Source organism: Typha latifolia, chromosome 11 (genome assembly GCF_019914945.1).
Source record: "Typha latifolia isolate L0001 chromosome 11, TyphaL0001v2, whole genome shotgun sequence".
Taxonomy (NCBI): Eukaryota; Viridiplantae; Streptophyta; class Magnoliopsida; order Poales; family Typhaceae; genus Typha; species Typha latifolia.
Genome location: NC_133096.1, coordinates 2,628,486 through 2,652,812, shown reverse-complemented (window position 1 = coordinate 2,652,812; position 24,327 = coordinate 2,628,486). Strand labels below are relative to the sequence as shown.

Sequence of the window (24,327 nt, the reverse complement as noted above, 5' to 3'; positions counted from 1 at the left end):
CTAATCTTCGATCACTATTCGACCAATATCTCAAGATCTAGCCATCCAAACCCTGTGTGATCTTGATTTCATTGAAAAGCTCTCTTCAAAGGCTAAATCATCCACAGTTTTTTTTAAAAGTCGTGTCCTCAAACTAGTCCAGAACTGTTAAGCATCGAATCAAGCCGATTCATAACACATTGTCTTTCTGAAAATTTCTAGTACCACTGGGATGAACAATTTCAAAGCAATAAAACGAATTACATCGGTCAAAACTTTTTGTTGTTCTTTGATCTTTAATTGCTTAATGAATTCTAATTGAGGTTAATCTCCAATTTTTCTCAGAAAAAAAAGAGAAATACGCTGATCAAATGATTACCTATACCCTAGACAACTAATTGCAATATCAAAAAATTTATTCTATAGTCAAATTGGTATTAGTAAAATTGGTAGATAAATCATGTAGCACGAAACTAAAAGATCATCCAATACTTCGAAGACTGCTAAGACCCTGAGCATTATCAGGAAAAAATTTCAGAGAACAGAAAACCCTTTCGGTCTTCAACCACTAAAGGAGAAATAAGAACCGAAATTCTGAAACTCTATTATAATTAAGCTCTCTTATATATAACTTAATACATAGAAGAGTTCTTCGCAGCTCACTGAGATAGTTCTGCAGCAAAAGAAACAAGAGTGGTACAAAAAGGTCTAGCTCTGTCAAACAATCTATATAGAAGCCAGCACCTGCATGAAGGAGAACAAGAATAGCGCATTCAACTTCTCATTTCAACGTAGCAGTCACACTCACAATGTAGTTTCCTTCATCAGCTCTACAAATTCCCTGAAAGCTGGAATACCAGAAAAAGACAAGGAAAAGGATGAGTCAAGTATCTGCAACAAAAGAAACTAAGAAAGCATTACTCTGATCTAAGATAAAACCCATTGGAAATCAATATATTGATATCAATAACATCTGCATCAATTGCCTAAGAAATAACTAAGTTGGTGGGGAAAGAGCCAAGATAAATTGTAACCAAAATCAAATTGTTGATAATCCACTAGCTTCAAATGCAGCTAGACTAAACTAAAGATATCTTAAGACTTGAACCTTCAATCAGAACTATTAGCCATGTGAATTGCGTTGTTGATGAAACTATGTATATTAGAAATGACAAGCATATTTTTACACCATATTTTAAAGAAAGAAAATTGTATACCACGATTAACGTTCTGGCTTTTCCACAGTAATGACTCATTCTGACTAGAGAAGTATTGAGAGCAACCCCGAATATAGAGTTATTAACCTATCACAAGGAATCCGTATGGAAAGAATTATAAGTTCATAATGCCTTCAACAAGAACACAGGTATGGTTCCATAGTTCACTTCTGAGTGATTCTACATCTGCAAGTCCACAATCAAACTTTTTGGCATCCATTTCAATCCTCTTTATACCTTTCCAGATAAAAAAAAGAACCTTTTTCTTGAATTTCTGACATGCATATTTCATAATAATCAGTGTTTCACAAGGCACTTGAGGCTGTGACTGGGAAATAGCAGGTTGGGCTGCCGGCTTTGGCATCGGAGCGGGTCGGCCCGCCTTAACATTGGAGAGAATTGGATTTACTACCATGTGAAAACTAATCAGTTTATTAAAAAAAAAATAACCCAATCATCTCGTCTCCCTCTCACCCAAACTGAGCCCTAATCCCTCAAATCCATTGCCTCCTCTCTCCCTCTCACAATCATCTTCTCTCTTGAGAGGCGGCAAGTGGACGACAGCAGGTATCCATCCCTCTTCTTCTATTTCTTCTGGTTTGTGGCAGTGGTTTTAGTGTCCTCTGTTTCTTCTTCTCTTTCTTCCCTTTCACTCTCCTCTAATTCTTCACATTCTTCCGTTCATCAGTTGTTTCTTCTGTGCTGATAGTTGGTGTTTAATTTCTTTATGACAAATCTGCTTAGTTATGAATATATGTAATCCTACATGTATTATTTGTTTATAATAAGTTTTGGATGGGTGGATTCAGTGATTCACTGCTTTATTAATAATCTGCTTTTATTCTCTCCCTCTCGCTCACTGTTTTAAATTATGATACGACTCAGTCGGATTGAATCCATTTGCGGCACATTGGGTTCATTCGGATGAGCCTATTTATCTAGTTTGATTTCTTGCATTTATTTTTGGCAGTTGTCCTGTTAGTTTAGCCATAAACTCAAATACCTGCTAAATATGGACTCAACTTGTTAATTGGTTAATTGAGTCTAGACTAGTCAATAAATTGTTTTAGTCGAGTCATCAGATGTATGGTGAACCCGAGCTCGACTCGGGCTAGTCGAGTTGAGTTAGTTGATCAATATGGTGAGCCTCTATAAATATGTAGAGAAAACTCTAATTTGATATAATTTGTTAATTGCATTTGCATTGCTGCCCCTATCTCCCTCCTACTTGCTCTAGCCATCAGCGCCCTTTTCCACCTCCTTTCTTCCACCGCCCAAGTCTTTGGACGGCCTCCTCTAACTCCCAATCCCTCTCTTCTACAGTAACTTCTCCCCTTTCACTCTAAAAGAGGAGTTTTCCTAGCACCTATCTAGCCATTGAAGGGCTAACAAGCTAGGATTCATCCGACCTTCAGTTACTATTTGGTCGACATCTCAAGATCTAGCCATCCAAATCCTAAGATCTTGAATTTGTTGGAAAGCTCTCTTTAAGAGCAACAACATATCCAAATTTCAACAAAATCTAATTGCTAGATCCTCCGGAATATCCTTCGAAAGTTCCGTGCAAATTCTGTCCAGAAACAGTCGCGAGACGATTAAACCTTTCAAGGGGAGATCGGATTGTAACATTTGGTATCAAAGCCACCGTTCCTCAGACCATCATAACTACCACGAGATCAAGAGCGGCTAAACAAGCGGAACAAACATCGCAAGCAATGGAGCAAACTATGGAGATGGAGCACACTACACCCCCCAAGGTCGCCATCTCCACCACATCTGCTTGATCCCATGGAGAGCCTTGCTGATCTACCACAAGCCATGGCTTCCATGGCGCAGGCGATGGCAGCAATATGCAAGCAACTCTCGCTGACATAAATCGTAGACTACCAAGACATATACCAGAACCTACCACCTCCAGGACTAACCAACAAGGGAGCACGCCGGCTAGAAACAGCACACCCACAGATTTGGATCCACTCGCGCCCGCGGAAAAACCGGCGATGGCTACGGCTTTTGCGGCTCCTCCACCAGCACTAGTTCAACTAGATCGACACCGGCTCCCTCGTGATCATCATCGAAGACCAGATGAGCGTCCCTTACCATAGAATCAAATCTAGCAAGAACCGATCTTAGCAGCACCATGGCAGCAACGCGCCGAACCGTAAGAGCGCCGCACCAAATTGCCACCCTTGCATCCGAGGGCTCCCATGGCCCCATACCCAGAGGAGGAACCTTGGGAGGAGTGGGAGGAGCCCCCATATTAATCAAGAGTCCAGCAACATGAGCCATTTCATCGAGGATGCAACAACGGACATGATCAAGTGCTACAACCCCGAACCATTCGAGTTGATTTTCCTAAATTTAGCAGAGGCGACCCGTTTGGATTGGATCTAGAGGGCAGAGCAATTTTTCACCTATCAAGGGACACCTGCCCACCAAAAGGTGCTCCTAGCCTCATTCCACCTTGAAAATGTAGCGATGAGGTGGTTTCAAGCAGCACATCGCACACATGCCTTCACTACTCGGGAGGAGTTTTTCGATGCACTTTGTGTGCGTTTCAGACCCTCCGACTATAAAGACTCCAAGCCACTTTGACGAAACTAACCCAAAAGACCTGTATAAGAGCCTATCAAGAGGAGTTTGAAAGAATTAGCAATCGAGTCCACAGGTGGTCAGACTCTGTTCTTAAAAGCACCTTCGTCTCCGGGCTTCACTGTGTTATCTAAGCGGAAGTCAAGGCGACTCATCCTACTACCTTGTTGGAAGCCTTCTTAGCAGCTCAAATGATGGAAAAGAAGATACGAGAGTTGAAAGAGACTCACCAACCAGCGTGGACCACTAACGACATGTGCTACATCCCTAGACCGCCGGTCTCGAGTGTTGCGCGTTCGGGGTGGGTTCGGCCAAACCCCAATCGGCCACCCCCACCACAAACAACCCCTAAACCTAGGGGACAACTACGGATGATGGGCCGACGCCTCACACCAGCAGAGATCGAATATCGACGCTCACAAGGCCTATGCTTTTATTGTGACCAGCGCTTCGTACTGAGCCACAAATGCAATAAATAGCCCGCTGCCATCATGCTCATGGAGGAGACGATCAAGGATGATCCCGTAGAAGATCTAGAGTAGCAAGAGGAGGAAGGTGGCCAAGACGAAGAGGTCAGCCCACTTGATGTCCAAGCCGAGCTCTCCCTTCATACTTTCGCCGACGAGACGACTCCAAGAATGGGCATTACGAGTTCCTCGTTATACCCTTTGGTCTTACCAATGCTCCCACCACCTTTCAGAGCTTAATGAATAACATCTTTAGGCCTCATTTGAGGCAATATGTGCTGATTCTTTGATGACATCTTGGTATACATCTGTACGTGAGAGGAGCACATGCAACATCTCCGGACGGTACCTGGGGCTGTTTTGATGCAAGAAGGCAGACACGTGGCCTACATGAGCAAGACTCTTTCGGTGCGTTCACAGCTACTATCTACCTACAAAAAGGAGATGCTCACCATCATCCATGCGATCACCAAATAAAAGTCGTATCTCATCAGGCGTCGCTTCACAATCCGTACCGATTAAAGGAGTTTGCCATACCTCCTTGGACAACTCATACATATACAAACCCAACAAAGATGGATGTTCAAGCTACTTGGATATAACTATGAGTTAGTGTACAAAAGGAGGACCGGAAACAGCGCCGCCGATGCTTTATCAAGGCATCCAAATCCAACCGAGTTGACAGCAATTTCGACACCGGTTTTCCCATTTTTCCAATAGCTATGGGAGGCCTACAAGAAGGATCCCGACACCATGAGGATGATGGACAACCTTGCTGCAGATTCCAGCAAAATGCAAGAAGTTTTGGTGAAAGACGAACTTATAGTGGACCGTGGTAAGGTGGTCGTTCTAGCCAATCGACGCTTGCGCATGGAGTTAGCGCGCCACTTCCATGACACCCCCTATGGCTAGACATGAGAGGGTGTAGCGCACCTATAAACGGCTAAACCAGAGTTGTACATGGGTTGGAATGAAGAAGGATGTGCAAGCCTACGTCAAGGTGTGTCAAAGTGCGAAGACGGAATTGACTAAACCCGCTGGCTTGCTACAACCGCTTCCGATTCCAAAGAAGGTTTGGGAGAACGTCGCCATGGACTTTATTAACGATCTACCTAAGGCCAAAAGTTATTCGGTAATCATGGTGGTGGTGGATTGCCTCAGCATGTATGCACATTTTTCAGTCTTGGCGCATCCCTACACGGCAAAGAAGGTTGCAGAGGTTTATGTGCGTGACGTGGCCAAAATGCATGGTATGTCAAAGTCAATTATTTCAGATCATGATACTATATTTGTGAGTCAATTTTAGTAGAAATTCTTTGCTCTCCAAGGGACTACCTTCCGTATGAGTTCAGCTTATCATCCTCAAACGGATGACCAATTCGAGATGCTGAACCGATGCTTAGAGGAACTCTTACGGTGCTTTGTAGGCGAGCGACCACGGCAATGGCTGTCTTATTTGCTATGGGCAAGGTCGGAGGCGACTGACCATAGACGGCCTCGAACGGAGTCATGCTAATGGCTGAGTGGAAGCGGCTGCCATCGGCCCGAGCCGACCAAACTGAGGTGAATGCGGTTTTGCGAGATCGTGATGAGATATTGAGACTCAAGATGCACCTAGCAGCTGCCTAGAACCAAATGAAGCAAGTCTATGACCACCAGCACCATGAGAGGTCCTACTCGATTGGGGATTGGGTCTACATCAAGCTCCAACCATATCGGCAAAAGCTCGGTTAAACTTATTTCTAATCAGAAGTTGGCTCCAAAATTCTATGGACCTTATTAGATGACCGAGAGGATTAGACCCATGGCGTACCGTCTAGACTTACCTGAGGCGCGGATACATCTAGTTTTTCATGTCTCAAGCCTTAAGGCTCGAGTTCCCTCTGCCGAGACAATTGAAGTGTTGCGCACCTATAAATGGTTGCACCAGAGTTGCACATGGGCTGAAATGAAGAAGGATGTGTAAGCCTATGTCCGGGCTTGCGAGGTGTGCCAAAGAGCGAAGACCGAATTGGCTAAACCCGTCGGCTTGCTTCAACCGCTTCTGATTCCCGAGCAGGTTTGGGAGGATGTCGCCATGGACTTCATCGACGGTCTACCTAAGGCCAAAGGTCATTCGGTGATCATGGTGGTGGTGGACCGCCTCAGCAAATATGCCCACTTTTCGGCATTAGCACATCCCTAAACGGCTAAGGTCGCGGAGATTTATGTGCATGATGTGGCCAAAATGCATGGTATGCTAAAATCGATTGTTTCATATCGTGACCCTATATTTGTTAGTCAATTTTGACAGAAATTTTCGCTCTACAAGAGACTTTTTGTATGAGTTCATCATACCATCCTAAGATGGACGGCCAAACTGAAGTGCTGAACCGATGCTTTGAGCAATACTTGTGGTGCTTCGTGGGATATCGACTGCGGCAATGGTTAGCCTATTTGCCATGGGCGGAATGGTCATATAATACAGCCTTCCACTTGGCTATTGACATAACCCCGTTCGAGGCCGTCTATGGTCGACCGCCCCCGACCCTGCCCAATTATTTGCCATCAGCCCAAGCCGACCAAACCGAGGTTGATGAGGTTTTACAAGGCCAAGATGAAATGTTAAGGAGACTCAAGTTGCACCTAGTGGCCGCCCAAAATCAAATGAGAGAGATCTATGATCAAAAGCACCAAGACAGGTCATTTGTGGTTGGGGATTGGGTCTACATCAAGACCCAACCATATCGGCAAAGCTCGATTAGACTCATCCTTAACCAGAAATTAGCTCCTAAATTCTATATCAGGTGAGGAGCATATTGAACTGTGGCGTACCGACTAGATCTACCCAAGGCACAGATCCACCCAATTTTTTATGTCTCAAGCCTTAAGGCACAAGTTCCTCCAGCCGAGCCGGTAGGAGCTTTTCTGCCCGAGCCAGTAGGAGTTGATCCAGAGGAGACTACATCCGAAGCGGATACCCTTATTCTAGCTCGGATCCTAGCCAAGCAACACACTCGAATCCAAGGCAGGTTAGTGACAGAGATTTTGGTGGAGTGGTGCGAATGCACGGTGGACGAGGCGACTTGGAAGCCCGAATCCGACTTTATGGACCGTTATCCAAATTTAAAACCTTGAAGTCAAAGTGTATGGAAGCGTGGAGTGATACAACTCAGTCGGATTGGATCCATTCGCGGCACGTTGGGTACATTAGGATGAACCTATTCATCTAGTTTGATTTCTTGCATTATTTTTGGGCAGCTGCCTATTAGTTGAGCCATAAACTCAACTACTTGCTAAATATGGACTCAACTTGTTAATTGGTTAATTGAGTCTAGACTAGTCAATAAATTGTTTTAGTCGAGTCATGAGATGTCTGGTGAAACCAAAGTCGGTCTAGAATGAGACTCTATAAATATGTGAAGGAAACCCTAATTTGAGCTTATCTGATAATTGCATTGGCATTGCTGCCCCTATCTCCCTCTTTGCTCTAGTCCAGCGCTCTCTCCCACCTCCTTCCATCACCCAAGTCCTTGGACGGCCTCCTCTAATTTCTAATCTCGCTCTTCTGCAGTAACTTCTCCCCTTTCACTCTAAAAGAGGAGTTCTCCTAGCACTTATCTAGCCATTAAAGGACTAACAAGCTAGAATTCATCCGACCTTCAGTTATTATTCGGCCGATATCTTGAGGTCTAGCCATCCAAACCCTGAGATCTTAGATTCATTAGAAAGCTCTTTTCAAGAATAACAACATATCCAAATTTCAACAAAATCTAACGGCTAGATCCTCTAGAATATCCTTCGAAAGTTTCATGCAAATTCTGTCCAAAACCAATCACGAGACGATTAAACCTTTTGAGGGGAGATCGGATCGTAACAAATTAGCACATTACTTGGTAAATGTATCAATTCTCTTTTGTTGCTTGGAAAAGATTACTTGTGAAGTAAACAGCGCTGAATGGCACATTACTTGGAAAATATATCACTGAAGTAAATTAGCATATTACTTGGTGCATGTATCAGCTCATCAATGTTTTTAGTTGCAACTTGGAAAAGAGAAATGGCAGTAGGCACCAGAAATGAGCATATTACTTTAATAAAATTAGAACATGGAATTGATTGGTTTCTTGATGTCATTCTCTTTTGTGGAATTTAGAAATTACTGGGTGTAGTGAGTTCTGTTGTTTCTCTTAGAGGACTAACTACTATTTTGAGATAATGAATTTTAAATGTGAATTATGTTTGTGTTTTGCGGTTTTTGCCTGATTTCACATAAGATATAGTCATTAATTCCTCTCAAGCAATATCTGTAGCTAGGTCAATGTCATCTAATTATTGTGTTTGTTGACTCCACTAATCCAAGGTAAAAATATTAATAAGAAGAATGATGCCAATACAGTGAAATATAGATTTTATGTAAAGGTCACAGAAGTTTGTAAATACAAAGCATATTGCTTATGTTTGAGATAATGTTGCACCTTGTCCAAAAGCTAACGATGAGACAAAAGAGATTACCAAGAAACATCTAAAGGAGAATCACAAGAGAAAGGAAGAGAAATCAAGTTTAAAGGAAAAACATACCAAAAAAAAATGTAGCACTTGAAAATAAAGGTAGATAATGAATACAAATACAAATCAGCAACCGATGTATCAAAATGAACAGGCATTTGACAAAAAGCCTAAAGGAAAACATACCAGAATCAGAATCATGTGGCCCAGGAGAGGACTCTGGATGATACTGAAGAGACATAAGGTTTAGCTTGGGGAAAGCAAGGCCAGCACAACTATTATCATTCAAATTTATATGTGTTACTTCAGCACCATCTGGAAGTGAATTAGGGTCCACGGCATAGTTATGGTTCTGCAAGATGAATAGCATGTTAATCCAGAAAGGTCACTCTCTCAAGAACTATCACGTGATACTTAAGAAATAAAAACTAAAATTGACTTGCTAAAGAGGTTCAATGCCACTTTAAGACCCAGGAATGATAAATTGGTATTCCTTATGCAAAAATATGAATCAAAAACAGATAATGATCTGGGAAGTGTAGTCAGAGAGTTGATCTTCTCATAATATATGCCTAAGATTATTCAACAATACTTATGATACTATAAGATGGATGCATTCTGAAGGAGTCACTCTCAATATCACCTCACTACTACTTATGAAATTAAATACTTTGGTTGCCATACTGAGAGTTAGATTCCTCTAGTAATTTTTCTCTTAACTGAGATATTTAGGTTGCCACACTAAGAAATGATTATAGTGAAGTCATACATGCTCTAAACAAACATGCAGCTGCAGTGAACCTTGCATAAAAAGTTACAATAAACAAAGTGAATTTCGACTATATACAAACCTGTGCACTTATATCAACCCGTCCAGTTCGAAGGTCGCAAACTGGGTGGTTCCCCCCATGATGACCAAACTTCATCTTAAAAGTCTTGCCACCCAGTGCCTGCCCAATCAACTGGTGGCCCATGCAGATTCCGAAAACAGGAACTTTCCCAATTATTTCTTTTACTGTTTCTACAGCATATGGGACAGCAGAAGGGTCTCCTGGACCATTGCTGAAAAGAACTCCATCAGGTTTTATCTTCAATGTTTCTGAAGCAGGCCAATTTGAAGGAACAACAGTTATTTTGCAACCATATGATGTCAAGCGCCTCAAAATATTATGCTTGATTCCAAAATCATATGCAACAACCTACAAGATGAAATGAAGGAGAATTAAATACATGTTCTAATTTATTAGAAGGTCCTTGTTAGAGAAGTCAAGGTACTAACATTAAAACTGTTAGAGACACTTTGATCGTTCTTAAACTCCCATTCTGAATCAGTCTTGTCTGACCATTCATAAGGAGCATCACAGGATACACCACTTATCAGATCAACACCTACAAAACAAAGTCAAAATTTTCTGTTGCATACAGCATTATAAAATAATAACCATAGTGTAAAAATTCCACCACCATTATTGTTCAACATCCAGTAAACTCAAAAACTAATTTAGAAACATACTTCAACCGCTGACGGAAAAGAAAAACTATGGTGAACTATCATGGATTGCCAACGAAATGATTTCTTAGATAGATCCTAGACAACCTTGTTGGTTTGACTTCTGGCGAGTAGCTCAAAAAGTTGACTTGTTAGGTGACAACCTAGAACAATAGGCTAAAGCTGAGTCTTGGTTTACAACCTAGGCAATAACTTGTACAAGAATGCTGAACTAGGCATGTAAAACAACGGTCCCCAAGCAAATAGTTTCTACTTCTTGATGTGTTACGCACTTAGCCCAATTTTTCCAATGCAAAATCATCATAGTTGCTACTACTTGATGTGTTAGTCTGACTTTTCCAATGGGAAATCATCATTTTTAATTAACCTAATAGAGACAATATCAGAGTCATAAATCATAAAAGACAAAGTCAAATTGGTCATCAGGAAGGTGCAATGCACAAGACAAGAATATACCAACAATTTTCCATTTGTGGGCCATTTCTAGCAAGTCTTCATCTGTTAGAGATTCTTCAGTACTTAGGACTCCAATAAGGCTGCCATCTTGCCTCAGCCTGCGTGTTATTGCCCGTGTATCTACGTCATCTGTGGACAATGACAGGGAATCATTGAACAAGTAAAATTATGGGGCCACATCTTAATATAAGAACTATGTGGTCAGGTATTATCACTCACATATGCCCATAATATTCCTCTTTGCCAAGTACTCACTAAGTGTTTCTGTGCATCGCCAATTTGAAGTGCTGCAGCGAAGAATGATTACTTAAGATAAAAGAATATCAACTAGTAGAAAACAGTTCTGGAAGCCCAACAAATTGTTTTTCTCAAATTCTATCTAGTAGGTTATCAAAGTGCAATGTACCATATACTCAGACTTCTTACTACAAGGCCTGCAAGAAAGCATTGATTTGATTCTTCATCATCTGCAAAATAATAATTTCCACACTCAATTCTATACACTTGAATGCCAAGATAAAATTGGTTCTTTGTCCCAAACTTAGCTTCCACAAAAAATATGAGTGCATTACCAGGATTAACCCCAGTATTTCCAATATGTGGGTTGGTCATTAAAACAAATTGGCCAGCATAGCTAGGGTCTGTCAAAATTTCCTGATACCTGCCACAATATGATTAAGGTGAGAATTTTACCCTCAGAAGGTAGCATAAATTTAGAAACTTTTGTAGGAAACTTTCATATTTACAAGAAGATGATCCATACATATAAAATACAGAAGCCACAAACCTACACAAACACTTAAAAGAAAAGCCTTTACTGAACAAAGAATATTACAACTTATATATGAAGATAGAGGAACGGCTACTAATGACGCATTTGAAATCAGATAACAAGCTTTCAAGATCTTTGAACAAAGTTCAACTGCATCATCAGATCACTAGAAATCTTTAATTAGCAATCTACAAGGAAAGCTGAAAACTGGAATTCAATGTAAACTTCATGTTTCTTATATCATACCTTTCCAGATACAAAAGAAAAAAAAATCATATAGGAACTTCTAAAAATCAATGCACTCATGATTTAATAATCAAACTTCTCTTCTTTGCATTCAATATTAGTAATTAACAATTTGGTGCAAATGATGAAATTTAATGAATAAATTGCCGATGTGCTTAGAAATGTACCATCACATGTTACAAAAATATAAATATATAAAAACATGCAAGCACTTAGAGCACTTAAAGGTATACTTTTTGTAGAGGCTTATATCTATATAATATCTATAGATATAGTATATGACTATATACACAATGTATTGTTAGCATATTGCATCCTTGTTTTTCAAGATTTGTCATATTGGTGTATCTGAATTGTGTCACATCCATATCTTATAGTTTCAACCATGTTTCATGGGCAATCAAATTAATTGGTTGAAAGAATTCCATGATCTCTATCTCTATGAAGAAATATTTGAGGCCAGAAATACCTAGAATTGTGATGTTTATTGGCTAAAACATATATTCTCAAAATGTCCATCATTAACAAATGGATCTTAAAACTTCTGTTCTTACTTGCTCTTTTTAGATATCCTGCTGCATGCTAAAATGGCATATTCTATAATGAAGAATGGAGCTCAAGTGGCTTGATTTCATGTGTCACCACGATGGCAAGAACCTTACTCTATGTAAGAGTAGAAAAGGATAAGCATCTTTCTTTCTTACGAACTTTACAAAATGACCTACATCAAGCATCATCCCTGATATTAGAAGTAGAAGCAGAAAGGGAAGTTAATATATTCTTCTTTCAAAATTCACCTCTTATGTATATGAGCATGTGCAGTATTTACTAATTACTATTATGCATGTGCAAGTATTCCTCTTCCACACAATCTCTGTACCAGCATTCTAGTGAAGTTATTTGTAGTTACAGAAATAGTATAAGTAAGTTTGTGACCTCAATTACAACAATTTTGATTCTTCAAGATCATTGTAATGTTTTGCTAAGTCTCCTGATATCTAACCTAGCTTTGGGAATTAAGAATAAAGGAACACTTGAATGCATTCCAAACAATATATAAGAAATTTACAAGTTCCCAGGCTTAGAAAGTACTAGTAACTTAGCAGCAAATGAAGATCTGATTGATCTGGATATGATTACCAGAGGACAGTGATACAAAAGTGAAAGAATCATATTAGATATCAATAATGGCATTTAACAGTTAAAAAGTAAACACATTTTCAATTAACAAGTAAAATGGACCTGTGGCATGAAAGGAGATTAAGAGACATTTTCTAATGTAACTAATTATCCATGCAGTGACAAATTGATTGTGGAAGAGCGGTTACACAGATATGAATTATGTTACAACCAATAATATTGCAAAATGCAAAAGAAGGCATAGTTTACCCTGTCAACGATGTATTGAAAACTACTTCCCCAACTTGGGTTCCTGAAGCACCAAAGGACTTAGCTCTCCAGACAGAACCATCTTCAAGCACAAGCCTAGCATCACTTATTTTCCAAGGTCGTTGCACTGAATACAGAAATTGAAAAGAATTAAGCAATAATGATTTACCATTTCAACTCTTGTAATACTGTGCTCAGCGATAAAACAATCAAGAGAGATATGCAACAAAATGGTTTCCTATTTTATTTCTTTAAGAAATGTAGCTCTTTAATATATAATGAAGATTCTTTTTCTTGACATGGTTGATACACTATACATATGCATTGACATACACAAAACTACTTCTTGCTTAGAACTTAGGAAACATATAGACCTACAATTCAAGGATGATTGAATGATCAATGCACTGGGCATACTGATTTTCTTCGGAAAACCAAGGGAAATGCATGGCAGATGATGGCCAATGATTCTGAACTAATCAAAATCCAGTGGAAATCACTCAGTAGGATAATGTGCATCAATAAAGTCATCCAAGAATAATAACCGCCTCGACATCAAACCCACAATCAGTGCTCCGTCCTCCGTTATATTCCCAAATTAGGAACAATCAGAAACCCGATCAGTGAGTCAAACTCCAATGTAAATGCAAATTGCAATTCTAGGGACACTTAAAAACATGATAATCAATCCAAAATAAGAATTGACTACCTCCATCTTTGTCCGCATAAGCTGTTGCTCGGTCGCTACTAACTGCCTGCACCAAACAAGAAAAAGTACATCGTTCTTATGAATTCATAGCCTCCAAGTCCCACTGAAAAGCTTATATTAAAAAAGCATGTAAAAATGATCATTTTACAAGCGAAACTTAGTAGAACAACCAAATAAACAGTATCGAACAAGTTGGGCCCCCGCAAGATCCCATATTTAAGGTATGCGAAGTAAGAAATCGAGCAAAAGCCAACCTGGGTCTTGAGACGGTAGAAATTCACAACGCGGGTGACACCAACCGAGGGCTTCCGGAAGAGAAGGGAGCGACGGTTTTGGAGAGAGGTTTGAAACCTAGGAGAGATTAAGCATTGGTCTGAAAACTCTAATCTCTTTAAAGGGGAAATGTGTACACCGGTGGCGGCCATAATAGCACGGGGAGGAGGAGAAAGCGAACAGAAAAATATAGAACGAAATGAGGGCAGACTGGCAGTACTCTAAAACGGGTAGGGTTACAGGGGTTCGCGTCAAATATTGGCGATTGCAGTGGGACGACTGGACAAGACTTAGCCCAGACTGCCCAGTTCAGTCTCGGACTAGTTTCAACCCGCCGGTTTCTGAAAACCTGGCCCGTTTTAATTATGTCAATATTTTGTTAAAATAATTAATGGCCTTATTACCATCGCCTCAAAGTGTTTGGGATTATTTATGCCGAAAAACTACTTGATTTTCGATTTAGCAAGACAAATTTATTTTTTTCCCTTGTACTTGAGACTTTTTCCTTAATTTTTTTTTCACCTTTGCCCTTTCTATACTCGTGTATGGTTGCCCAGTTGCAGAGATGGCAATTAATAAATTAAAATAAAAAAGTTATTTTTCATTATCTTTCTTCATGGTTAAGAACAAAAACGGATTCACTAGGGGATATCCATCGTAGCTATCATCTTCTTCTACTCTAGGGTTTTCACTCCATCGACTGTGTCCCTCTCCGAATTCTCGTCTAAAGTTCCCTCAAAAGCTATTCTTCATCACCGGTAAGCAAACCAGATCTTTCGCTTCATTTTTTCAACTAAAAGTATTGAAGTTATTGTTTAAATTTTTTTTCCTTTTAAATTTTTGTCGGAGTTCTTTGTTTTTGTCGTGTTGTAGTTCTTGATTTAGGGGCATAGTGAAACCGCTTCAATTTATACCAATTTTTATAGTTGTTAAAGTAATAAGAACAAATTTTATCAACCAACCAGCTTATTGAAATTGAATACCATCGGTAGTTATTTTTAATGGGTTTTGTTCTTAAATGATGATTCTCGTTATAATGGAAAGAAATACCGCAGTTAATGATTTGGAATATATTGTAAGGATTGTCTTACAATAATGGGTTTCATTCTTAATTACTCTATTTATATTTAATATTATATTTTATTATGATGAACGGTATTTTCTTCTTATATAATGTACTTTAATGTACCCTAGTCTTACAATAATGAGTTTCATTGTTAAATTACATGTAAAGTTTAACTAATTTCGTTCTTAAATGATAAAACTCATTATAATACAAAAGAATATTGCAGATTAAACATTGCCTACAAGAGGTAATACATTTCCTTCGTCCTTTTTCTTCATTCATTTCTTAGTGATCAAATAATATCACCTACTAACTAACGTATTGGCTTTTCATCTTCGTTATATATTTTGCACATGTAAAAAAATACTTAAAAATATATTGCATGAAGAGTACAGTATATTTATACTCTTTCTACATTAAAACGAGGAGTATTCTCTTCGTCAAACTGATTTACAACATCTCTAAAATAATTTTTAGCTATAAAAAATGACTAATTTTGTAGATATGCAAGTTAGTCTTACGGACAGAATACTTACAATATTACCAGCTCTTCTTCTTCTTCTTCTTCTTCTTCTTCTTCTTCTTCTTCTTCTTCTTCTTCTTGTAGTTGGTTGTGGATATAACCAGCTATTTATAAAAGTTCCAATTAATGTCTGATTTGATAGTGAAATTAATATCATCAGCTAACCAACTTATATACAAAGTTCGTGATATTAGGCATTTATATTGACTAGCTATTTAAATATTAAAAAAATCTTTACTATAATACAATAATAATGAAAGTAGTACGTGATTTAATTATGAAACCGGATGTAATAATAACGAAAGTAGTATGTGAATTGAGGCGTCTCCTCTATTCCCGAGAAATCCCCACGTCTCCTTAGAGTATCCCTAACAAGATCATCATATTAATTTCGTATTTAGGTTTTTGATATGTACGAATATCATCAATAAGTATCCCTAAATATATGTGCGAAGTTGCATCTTTACAATAAATCTTCATTATCACATGGTAGTTTTAAATATAATCAATCATCATTATATGGTTGTGAGACTATTAATCAGACTCATTTGGGTGTCTCATCAACTCTCGAGAAATCCCCACATTCTCTTCTTGTTTCCAACTGATCATTTTCAACAATTGTTCATTCTTTTCAGCCTACTCAAGTCAACACCAGTTATGAAAACAAAATGGGGAGGAACTGGTTTCTAACGGGCCATCCACTTCTTATATTTATCTATCATCTAATTCTAAAATGAAATAGTAGTACTGTAGACTTCTTCGATCAGCAATAGTACTCACCTCTTCGACTATTACTAGGGACAACCTTCTATCCTTGCTCCACCATTAGTTGGAAATATAATGCAACTCTTCTCAAAGACCGTGATCTCATTGAATTTCCTTCAAGGGCATAGATTGCTGCAATCCGGCGATCGTAGGCTCCTACATCTTAAAACCTTGGTATCTTAAGAGTACTAATACAATTTAATCTAAACTGCAATATTGTATTTAGATCTTTCTAACAAATGTTCCTTTTTTTACTGCAATGAGAGATCAATTAGGGAAATAATTAGCCCTTTTGGCTGTGTGAAAGTCTTTGACTCTACTGCATTATGGAGTGCAAATCCATCATACATTAGTTCAATTATATTTTATTTATCTATCTAAGATATTCTTGAGAAGGTATTAGTGTCATTTGGTGGGTTTACATTTTCTATCTGACATAACCATTCAAGGATGGGTTAAAGGCTCTATGAAGCCCAAACTTTTTGGGTTGGATGATGTTCCTACTAATTGGTCTCTTTAGAGGAAGGAGACCTACGAAAATTACAAACATTCAAATCCTACTAGGGATAATGCCTTGTCAGCTGTGTGAGAGAAATTGAAGCAGAGCAAGGTATTTCTACTTCCCCTCAAGTAGCGTGGGGCCAAATCCCATCACCTTCATCGGCCTTATTTTCTAATCCAATAATTGCAAGAGTTCATGCCGAAGCTTCTACATGAGATCGAGTTGCCCAAAATCAAAGGGCATAGCAGCTACATAGAGAATGGGAATCTCCATCATGGCATGGCTCGATTTTAGAAGAGAAAACTATTGAATCATTTCCTATTTTGATGACTTCAGTTATAGAAGGTGTGGCCTCTCTTTTCGAGGACCATTCATCGAATATTACTTTTGTTCAAACCAAACATAATGTACTACCTTGGAATAATATTCCAGGTCCTATTAATGGACCGCATGTTTAATGTGATTCCTCTTATTTATGTAGTAGCTTTGTAAATTATATACTTATATTGTTCATAAAAAATATAAAATAGAATATCTTGTTGTTCAACTAATTAATATAAATAATGAACTTGGTAAATTTCTAAATCAATTTTGTAGTTATATAACAACATTCGCAAATATAATAACAAGTTGTCTTAAAATGGCTAATTATAATAATAAATTTCACAAATATAATAACAACTTTTGTTATATAAACTTTCCTTGTATAATAGTGTTCGCAAATATATTAACAACTTTTATTAATGACATTCCCCCGATTATACACTACAAAATTTATATACTTTGTCATTGTATAACAAAGTTTGCAAATTTAATAACAACTTCCCTCTAAAACGCCTAGTTATATTAAAATGATGCAAAATATAAATATAGAGTATTGATAAAAAAAAATATAAATATAGAGTATATTGTTGTTCAAGTAATCAATATAAATGGTGGACTTGGTAAAGTCCTAAACAAATTTCATAGTTATATAACAACATTCGCAAATATAATAACAACTTTCGAAACTATATTAACAATTTTCAAAATTATGTTAACAATTTTCGAAAATATCTATTATAGAATTCACAAACTTCACTATTACAATTTAGATAGGGTTAAATAAGAATCATGGAGAGAGATTCTTGCTTAATTAAATTTTTTAGTACTAGTAGCACCTTAGAAGTCCCGTCCCTGACAATTAAAATGCATGTCAAAGCCTTAAGTCTGTACATGTCTTCTTGTTGAAAATTAAATGCTTGCTCTCTATGAATATAGTCAATATATAACATTACAAATATCACTCAATTAGCCCTACGTAAGAATGAATGCAATATGAATTAGTTACGATTTCCAGAATAACTTATATCATATTTACTAAATGCACTTACGAATCTACCTGTTTCGAGCAATTGGCTTTGAACAGCTTCTAGTCCCTCGTGCAATTTTCTTCATTCGACACCTCTCCAAGCAAGATACCATATATTTGCGAGGTAAAAGTATGCAACCATCCGTTGACCCATCCCAATTGTATATATAATTGAGTTATTCAGATATCTCACTACAAACATTTGATTAAATGGTGCCATGTAAAAAAAATATTCATCATTTTCTTTGCAGTTTGTGAATATCTAGCGTCCCACAGAGAATTGTAATGAATGCCCTTCCAGTTCTTTATATCAACTACCAAAAGATGCCAATGATTGTAAGTGTGAAGAGGGATAAATAAGAACTTTGCATTATTAAGTTATAAAGGATAATTTTCAGTCAATCCAACAACCATCAAGTCATTTTGTAGTTGAACTCTTTGATCAAGAAATGTCAATGAATATATGCAATAGTTGTACAAACCAGGATCCCCTAATTGCTAATAGAAACAAATTCTGCTAAAATAATTAATCACTTCATCATCAATTAGTTCATAATTACTTAATAGTGGCAGAAGTGGATATTTCTCCACTATCGCATGATCATCCTTCCAAACAGGGACCCGATATCAAATATTTATCATCTTCCATCAGCAATTATGTTCCAGAATAATCAAATGTGACACTTTTCTTTTTTCCTTTCAAATAGACTTTTATTTCTTTGCTATCTTTGTCTCCCAAACGAATTTCCTATTTGTTAGAGAGAATATTTTTTATCGAATCAATTAATTTAGTAATAAGTAATTGATCTGATTTGCACCTGTCATCAACTATCCTCACTGTGCCACTAGATTTTAGGTACATCAAAGGTTGATCAGACTATTTTATCTCCTTTTCCCCTTTATTCTCTTTATCTTTCTCCTCTTCCTCCTCTTCTCTGTTCTCTTCTTCTTTCTCCTCTTCATTCTCTTCGTCTTTCTTCTCTTCCCTTTTCTTCTCTTCCTTCTCTACGTCTTCCTTCTTTTCATCTTATGCTGTTCACCATCATACTCTTCCTCTTTTCTTTCATCTTTCACCAACATAAAACGATCATTAGGCAGCTCAACAATTGTTCTACTACTTGAAGCAAGTAAGGTTTTCTTCGAAGTCTGAACATCTCATTTAGGTCCACTACAAATGTCTCACTACTTGAACCATTCCATCAATAGTCCCAGCTAATTTCTCATTTCTATCTTTTGAAAATGTCTCATGTATTAGACGTTTTTAGCCTTCAATTTGATAATTTATTGTTGCATTTGGTTCATTCATCTTTTTAAATCATCCATAACTTCAAATAAATTGTAGATGAATGATTCTTGTTCCATTCGGCTCGCTTAGATGGATAATTCTTTGCTAACTAGGGAGTCATAATAAGGACGGATTTTGTCAATAAAAAAATTCTCGTGCCATGTTGCTTTGGTGCAGCCGTCGGCCCAGCCAACCAGGCTAGCTAGCTCTAGTGGGCCCGTCGGCGTCGCAGCCGCAGCGCTGACATCCCTACCGCCTCGCTCTCTCTCCCTTTAAATCTCTCTCTCTCTCTCGATCTCTTCCTATCTCTTTCTCTATCCCTCTCTCTCCCTCTCTTGTCGTTGCCGGCCTATCACTGCCGTCGTTGTCGTCACCGCCGAGGTGAGCTCTTCTCCTTACTTCTCCTCTTCCTCTCTCTTCATCCTCTCTCTTCATCCTCTCTCTCCCTCCATCTCTCTCTCTCACTCTCTCGCTCTCTCTCTTTCTTGCCCATGGGCTCGAGCTCGCCAGGGCCGAGCCGCTAGCGAGAGGACGACCGCTAGCTGGCCACCAACGGCTGGTGCCCTCCCCCCAGGCGCTGGTCCTCCTATTCCCTTCCTTTCCTTTCTTCTTCTCTTCTCTTCTTTTTCTTTCTTCTTTCTTCTTTCTTCTTCTTCCTTTCTTTTCTTCTTCCTCGGTTCCTCTTTCATGGCTGCTATAATGCTAGGCTCAACCCATCACTGTAGCAGACAGTCAAGCCTAGCACTGTAGCAGTTTCATAGTTTCTTTTTGTCTCTCTTATTTCTTTTTCTTTCTTTCTTTTTCTATTAATTAAGAATTTTATGTTAACTAATACATTTAGTCTAATTAGGCAGTTAATTATATTGTTATGTATAAATATTTATTCGGTAATATAAATATTATCTAATTATATTTAGTATAATTAATGATTAATTATACTACAAACACTTAAATATACCTATTACATACATATAAGCCTACTTGCATATGATAGATTAACACTTAGCTTCATTAATTATAGTTGTGAGATTTATAAAATATCCTAATATTTATTTATATATATAGCTAGTATGTAATTCTATTGGTTTAGTTATACTATTTTGTATAGAATAAAATAATAGGCTTGTCCATTTATTTGCTTATCTCTTATATTATATAATTAAAGAATAAGAATGATAAATTAGTTGTAATTACATTTTGTCTACACTTATATTCTAATGTACAATTAGACATATTTAGCCTTGTATTTTATAATTACATATTTTCTCTATTTTAATAAACATAAAAGAGTAATCCTTTTAATCTTATTTCATCACTAGCATTTTAATAATAATAGTATATTTATAACATTAAAAACTAATAAATTATCATATTTTATATGAATTGATTCTAATTGGATAAATAGCTAACTGTTATGTACCGACCTAATCCGATCTGCAACGGTTCTGGGCTCGATGAAGTACGTAACTTTCAAAGGGATCTGCAAACAATCTAACCAACAGATCCTCTTGAATTTTAGATATACTGTTATTCCTGGAGAGAGTTTTCCAAAGAATCTAAGATCACGGGATTTGGATAGTTAGATCTCAAGATATCGACCAAACAGTGGCTAAATGTCAATTAGATCCTAGCTTGATAGCCCACCAATGGCTAGATAGATGCTAGGTTTAGTTCTTAGTGTGAAAGGGGAGAAGTTATTATAGAAAAGGGTGGTTAAAAGTTGAAAGAGGCCGACCAAAGACTTGAGCGGAGGAAGAAGGGAAGTGGAAGAGGACATCAATGGCTAGAGACAAGTAGAGAAGGAGGCCAAAGCCAATTCCAATATCATCCCCTTCAATTAGGGTTTCCTCCACATATATATAGAGGCTCACCCTAAGAACTCCTCAACTAAGTTAAACAACTCCAAACAACCCTAACAAAACCCACACTTTCGTCGCGGTGCGTTCGAACGTGCCCGATCGCATTTAAATGCGGAATTTTTATTTTATGTCGATGTGAACGTTGTGCAGGCGTTCAAATAGCCGTGTTCGAATAGCCCGATTCCATTCGAATGCACCATTTGTGTTCTCTATTTTTACGAATGTGATGCAAGCGTTCGCACCTCTCCCCCCCGTTCGAACGTGCCCCAGCAAAAGTGATTTTATTGCTTCTAACAAACTCAATTAGATAAATAGGCCCATCCCAATGAACCCAATGTCACGCGTGGAGCCAATATGGATCGAATGATATCACTAACATCATACTATTTAAATATTTTCAGATTTCGAACCTCTTATGTGAGACCTCGTGGACCCTATTAGCGATGAGTTATCACTCGGTTGCTGGATGTGAGGGATACGTGGTTTGCGTCTTCTGATAAGATATGAGTAGTCTTATCCCCTAGCTGCTTTTCTCAAATTAGGATATACATATAATTATGTATATGCATGTTTTAGCCTCTAGCATAATTATATGACTTTATCTAGAGATGATTTCAATTGAGCATATTTTATCATACATTTGGTTAAACTGATCCGTGATATGAGTATGCTCATGACATATAGAAATGATTGGAGATAATTATACTGTTATGACTTTGTGTCGGGATGATCTCTAGCATGAGTACGCATGTGATAGACTAGCAGGGATATACATATGTTAAATATATGATTAGAGACTACATTGCATTATTTTTCTCTTGACTTTCTTACTACCTAAATTCTTGATATGCATGACTTGTTATAGTACTGGATATATGCATGTGATCTGTCATATATAAGGAAATGCATAAATCTTATTGATATGAAAGTTGATAGGAAAAGCATGAGGGTACCCAAGTAGGCGCCAGAGTTAGGGTGCCTAGAGTGATGATTATGGTAGTTGATAGGTGATATCTCGTGGCCCATGTCTGAGGTCAGTTGAGTCTGTGCGCATAGACAATCGGACACCTGCCATTTGTTAGGGCATGTGTGTGGCGAGTTACCCTCATATGATTTCTATTAACTAGTGGGGTACTCGATCTAGATGGATTTTAATATACCCTTAGCACATAGTAGGGTATGATTATGACTGAGATACCTTTAGTGTATGGCAGGGTATATTTTAAGCCTACGAGCAGGATATTGAGATTGGGTATCAGATGTTGACTATGCGTAGTGGTCTACTATGATGATATTATATTGAGATGTTAGTGATGATGGTGATGTTGAGAAATATATATGATTTCATTATCATTTGATATACTTGATTTTCAAGTAGTCATTATGCATTTGCTATCATAACATGGTTATGATCATCATGCATCATATGTGTCATATTGAGAGAGTTATGGTGATAATATGACATGGAGATATATTTATTAATTGTCAAAAAATTATATACTTTTATCAGTTATGACATGATATCTACCTTTCATTTATGTAGTATTGATAACACATTCATATACTCATTCATGACATGATGCTCTTTCTAATTCATATTATCCAATATATGATTTACTCTCTGTTTGACATCACTGATTTGTGGTAAGGTCTATTCATTGAGCATTTTGCTCATGACTCTCTTTATTTCTTTTCTAATCCCATAGATATTATAGTACGTGATAGTGACTTGAGATATCTTGAGGAGATATTTTAGAGTAAGATGAGGTGAGCTATAGATGTGAGATGGTATAGAAGATAGTTTATCCAAATATTGAGTTGTACAATTATTTGATTATTGTACTATATTATTTAGACAATGATTTATATAATACAGGTCAAATTATAGTGTACTCATGTATTAGTAATTTTAATTATATCTTAATAATTTGTTGTGGCCTATGTGGGCTCTATCAGATTATATAGCTATCTAGTATGATTGTTGTAGGCTTAGTTATTTATATGTTAACAAGTTTATTTGGTTGATAGTATGATTGATCTCTAAGATGGATTATGTTGAGTACAGGTGTATCTGTGCGTGACGGGCCCCGCCCGTCTTGTCGCGTGTACCGTATGTGCCATGTGCGCGCGTGGGTGTGCACGTGCTTGTTTTAAGCGGGGGCGTTATAATTAAGGTGGTATCAGAGCTTAGGTTTAAGGATGATCAGGCAAACCATCAAATATCGTAGTTGTCGATTTATTTTAGGATTATGCTAGTAGTCGATCTTTACAAGTGGGATATTAATTAGTTAAGATAGAGGTCTAGGTTGTGATGATGAGATTATTAAGTTTTGATAATTGACAATATTGATAGAAATAATTTGAGATATTACTAAAGCATGCATTGATGTTATTGATGTCGAGGTGTTATAATCTGTGGAGCATAATATTGGAGATGTAGACATGTTCATATGATTTAATAAAGTGTAAAAATTTGTAAACATGTGGAGATATATATTTTATGGAAAATAATTATTATTAGTAGATTTGATGTTATTTTGAATAGATATTGCGTATTTTTTATTTTTGATTCTTTTATGGATACACTTTGGATTAGGAGATGATATAAAAAGCTATATGAGAAACTATGTTGATTCTTTATGAGAGTTATAACTATTGATTATAGATGGATGATTAATATGTTTTTTAGGTAAGAATAAGACTAATGATGATTTTATATAGTGAAAAAGATATGAGGTGATATGGTAGATGATTAGGGATTGTAAATATAAATTTTTTTTTAGAAATTGATGTGATAGATTGTTTTTGCAAGATATTGGTAAGTTTTGATTGTACTAGAAAATTGATGATTTAATAGGGATATGTTTGTCCAATAATA

General features: G+C 37.4%; 1 protein-coding gene across 1 annotated transcript; it reads right to left on the bottom strand.

The window, feature by feature from the left end:
• Positions 1 to 559: 559 nt before the first annotated feature.
• On the bottom strand, positions 560 to 14,395 carry LOC140797626 (carbamoyl phosphate synthase small chain, chloroplastic). Its single transcript, XM_073151225.1, has 11 exons — positions 14,080 to 14,395; positions 13,826 to 13,871; positions 13,117 to 13,243; positions 11,282 to 11,370; positions 11,116 to 11,176; positions 10,929 to 10,996; positions 10,710 to 10,838; positions 10,023 to 10,132; positions 9,595 to 9,942; positions 8,930 to 9,095; positions 560 to 827 (listed from the first exon to the last, which is right to left on the bottom strand). The coding sequence occupies exons 1-11, from the start codon at positions 14,248 to 14,250 to the stop codon at positions 784 to 786; spliced, it is 1,359 nt and encodes a 452-aa protein (XP_073007326.1). The 5' UTR covers positions 14,251 to 14,395; the 3' UTR covers positions 560 to 783.
• Between the last annotated feature and the right edge of the window lie 9,932 nt (positions 14,396 to 24,327).

What these genes read in the sequence shown, in the direction of transcription:
- LOC140797626 (XM_073151225.1), bottom strand. Translation starts at nt 14,250, where the DNA reads ATGGCCGCCACCGGTGTACACATTTCCCCTTTAAAGAGATTAGAGTTT. An exon ending in TTATGCGGACAAAGATGGAG is followed by an intron (nt 13,244 to 13,825) that starts GTAGTCAATTCT and finishes TTCTGTATTCAG; the next exon opens with TGCAACGACCTTGGAAAATA. An exon ending in CCACAAATGGAAAATTGTTG is followed by an intron (nt 10,133 to 10,709) that starts GTATATTCTTGT and finishes TTTGTTTTGTAG; the next exon opens with GTGTTGATCTGATAAGTGGT.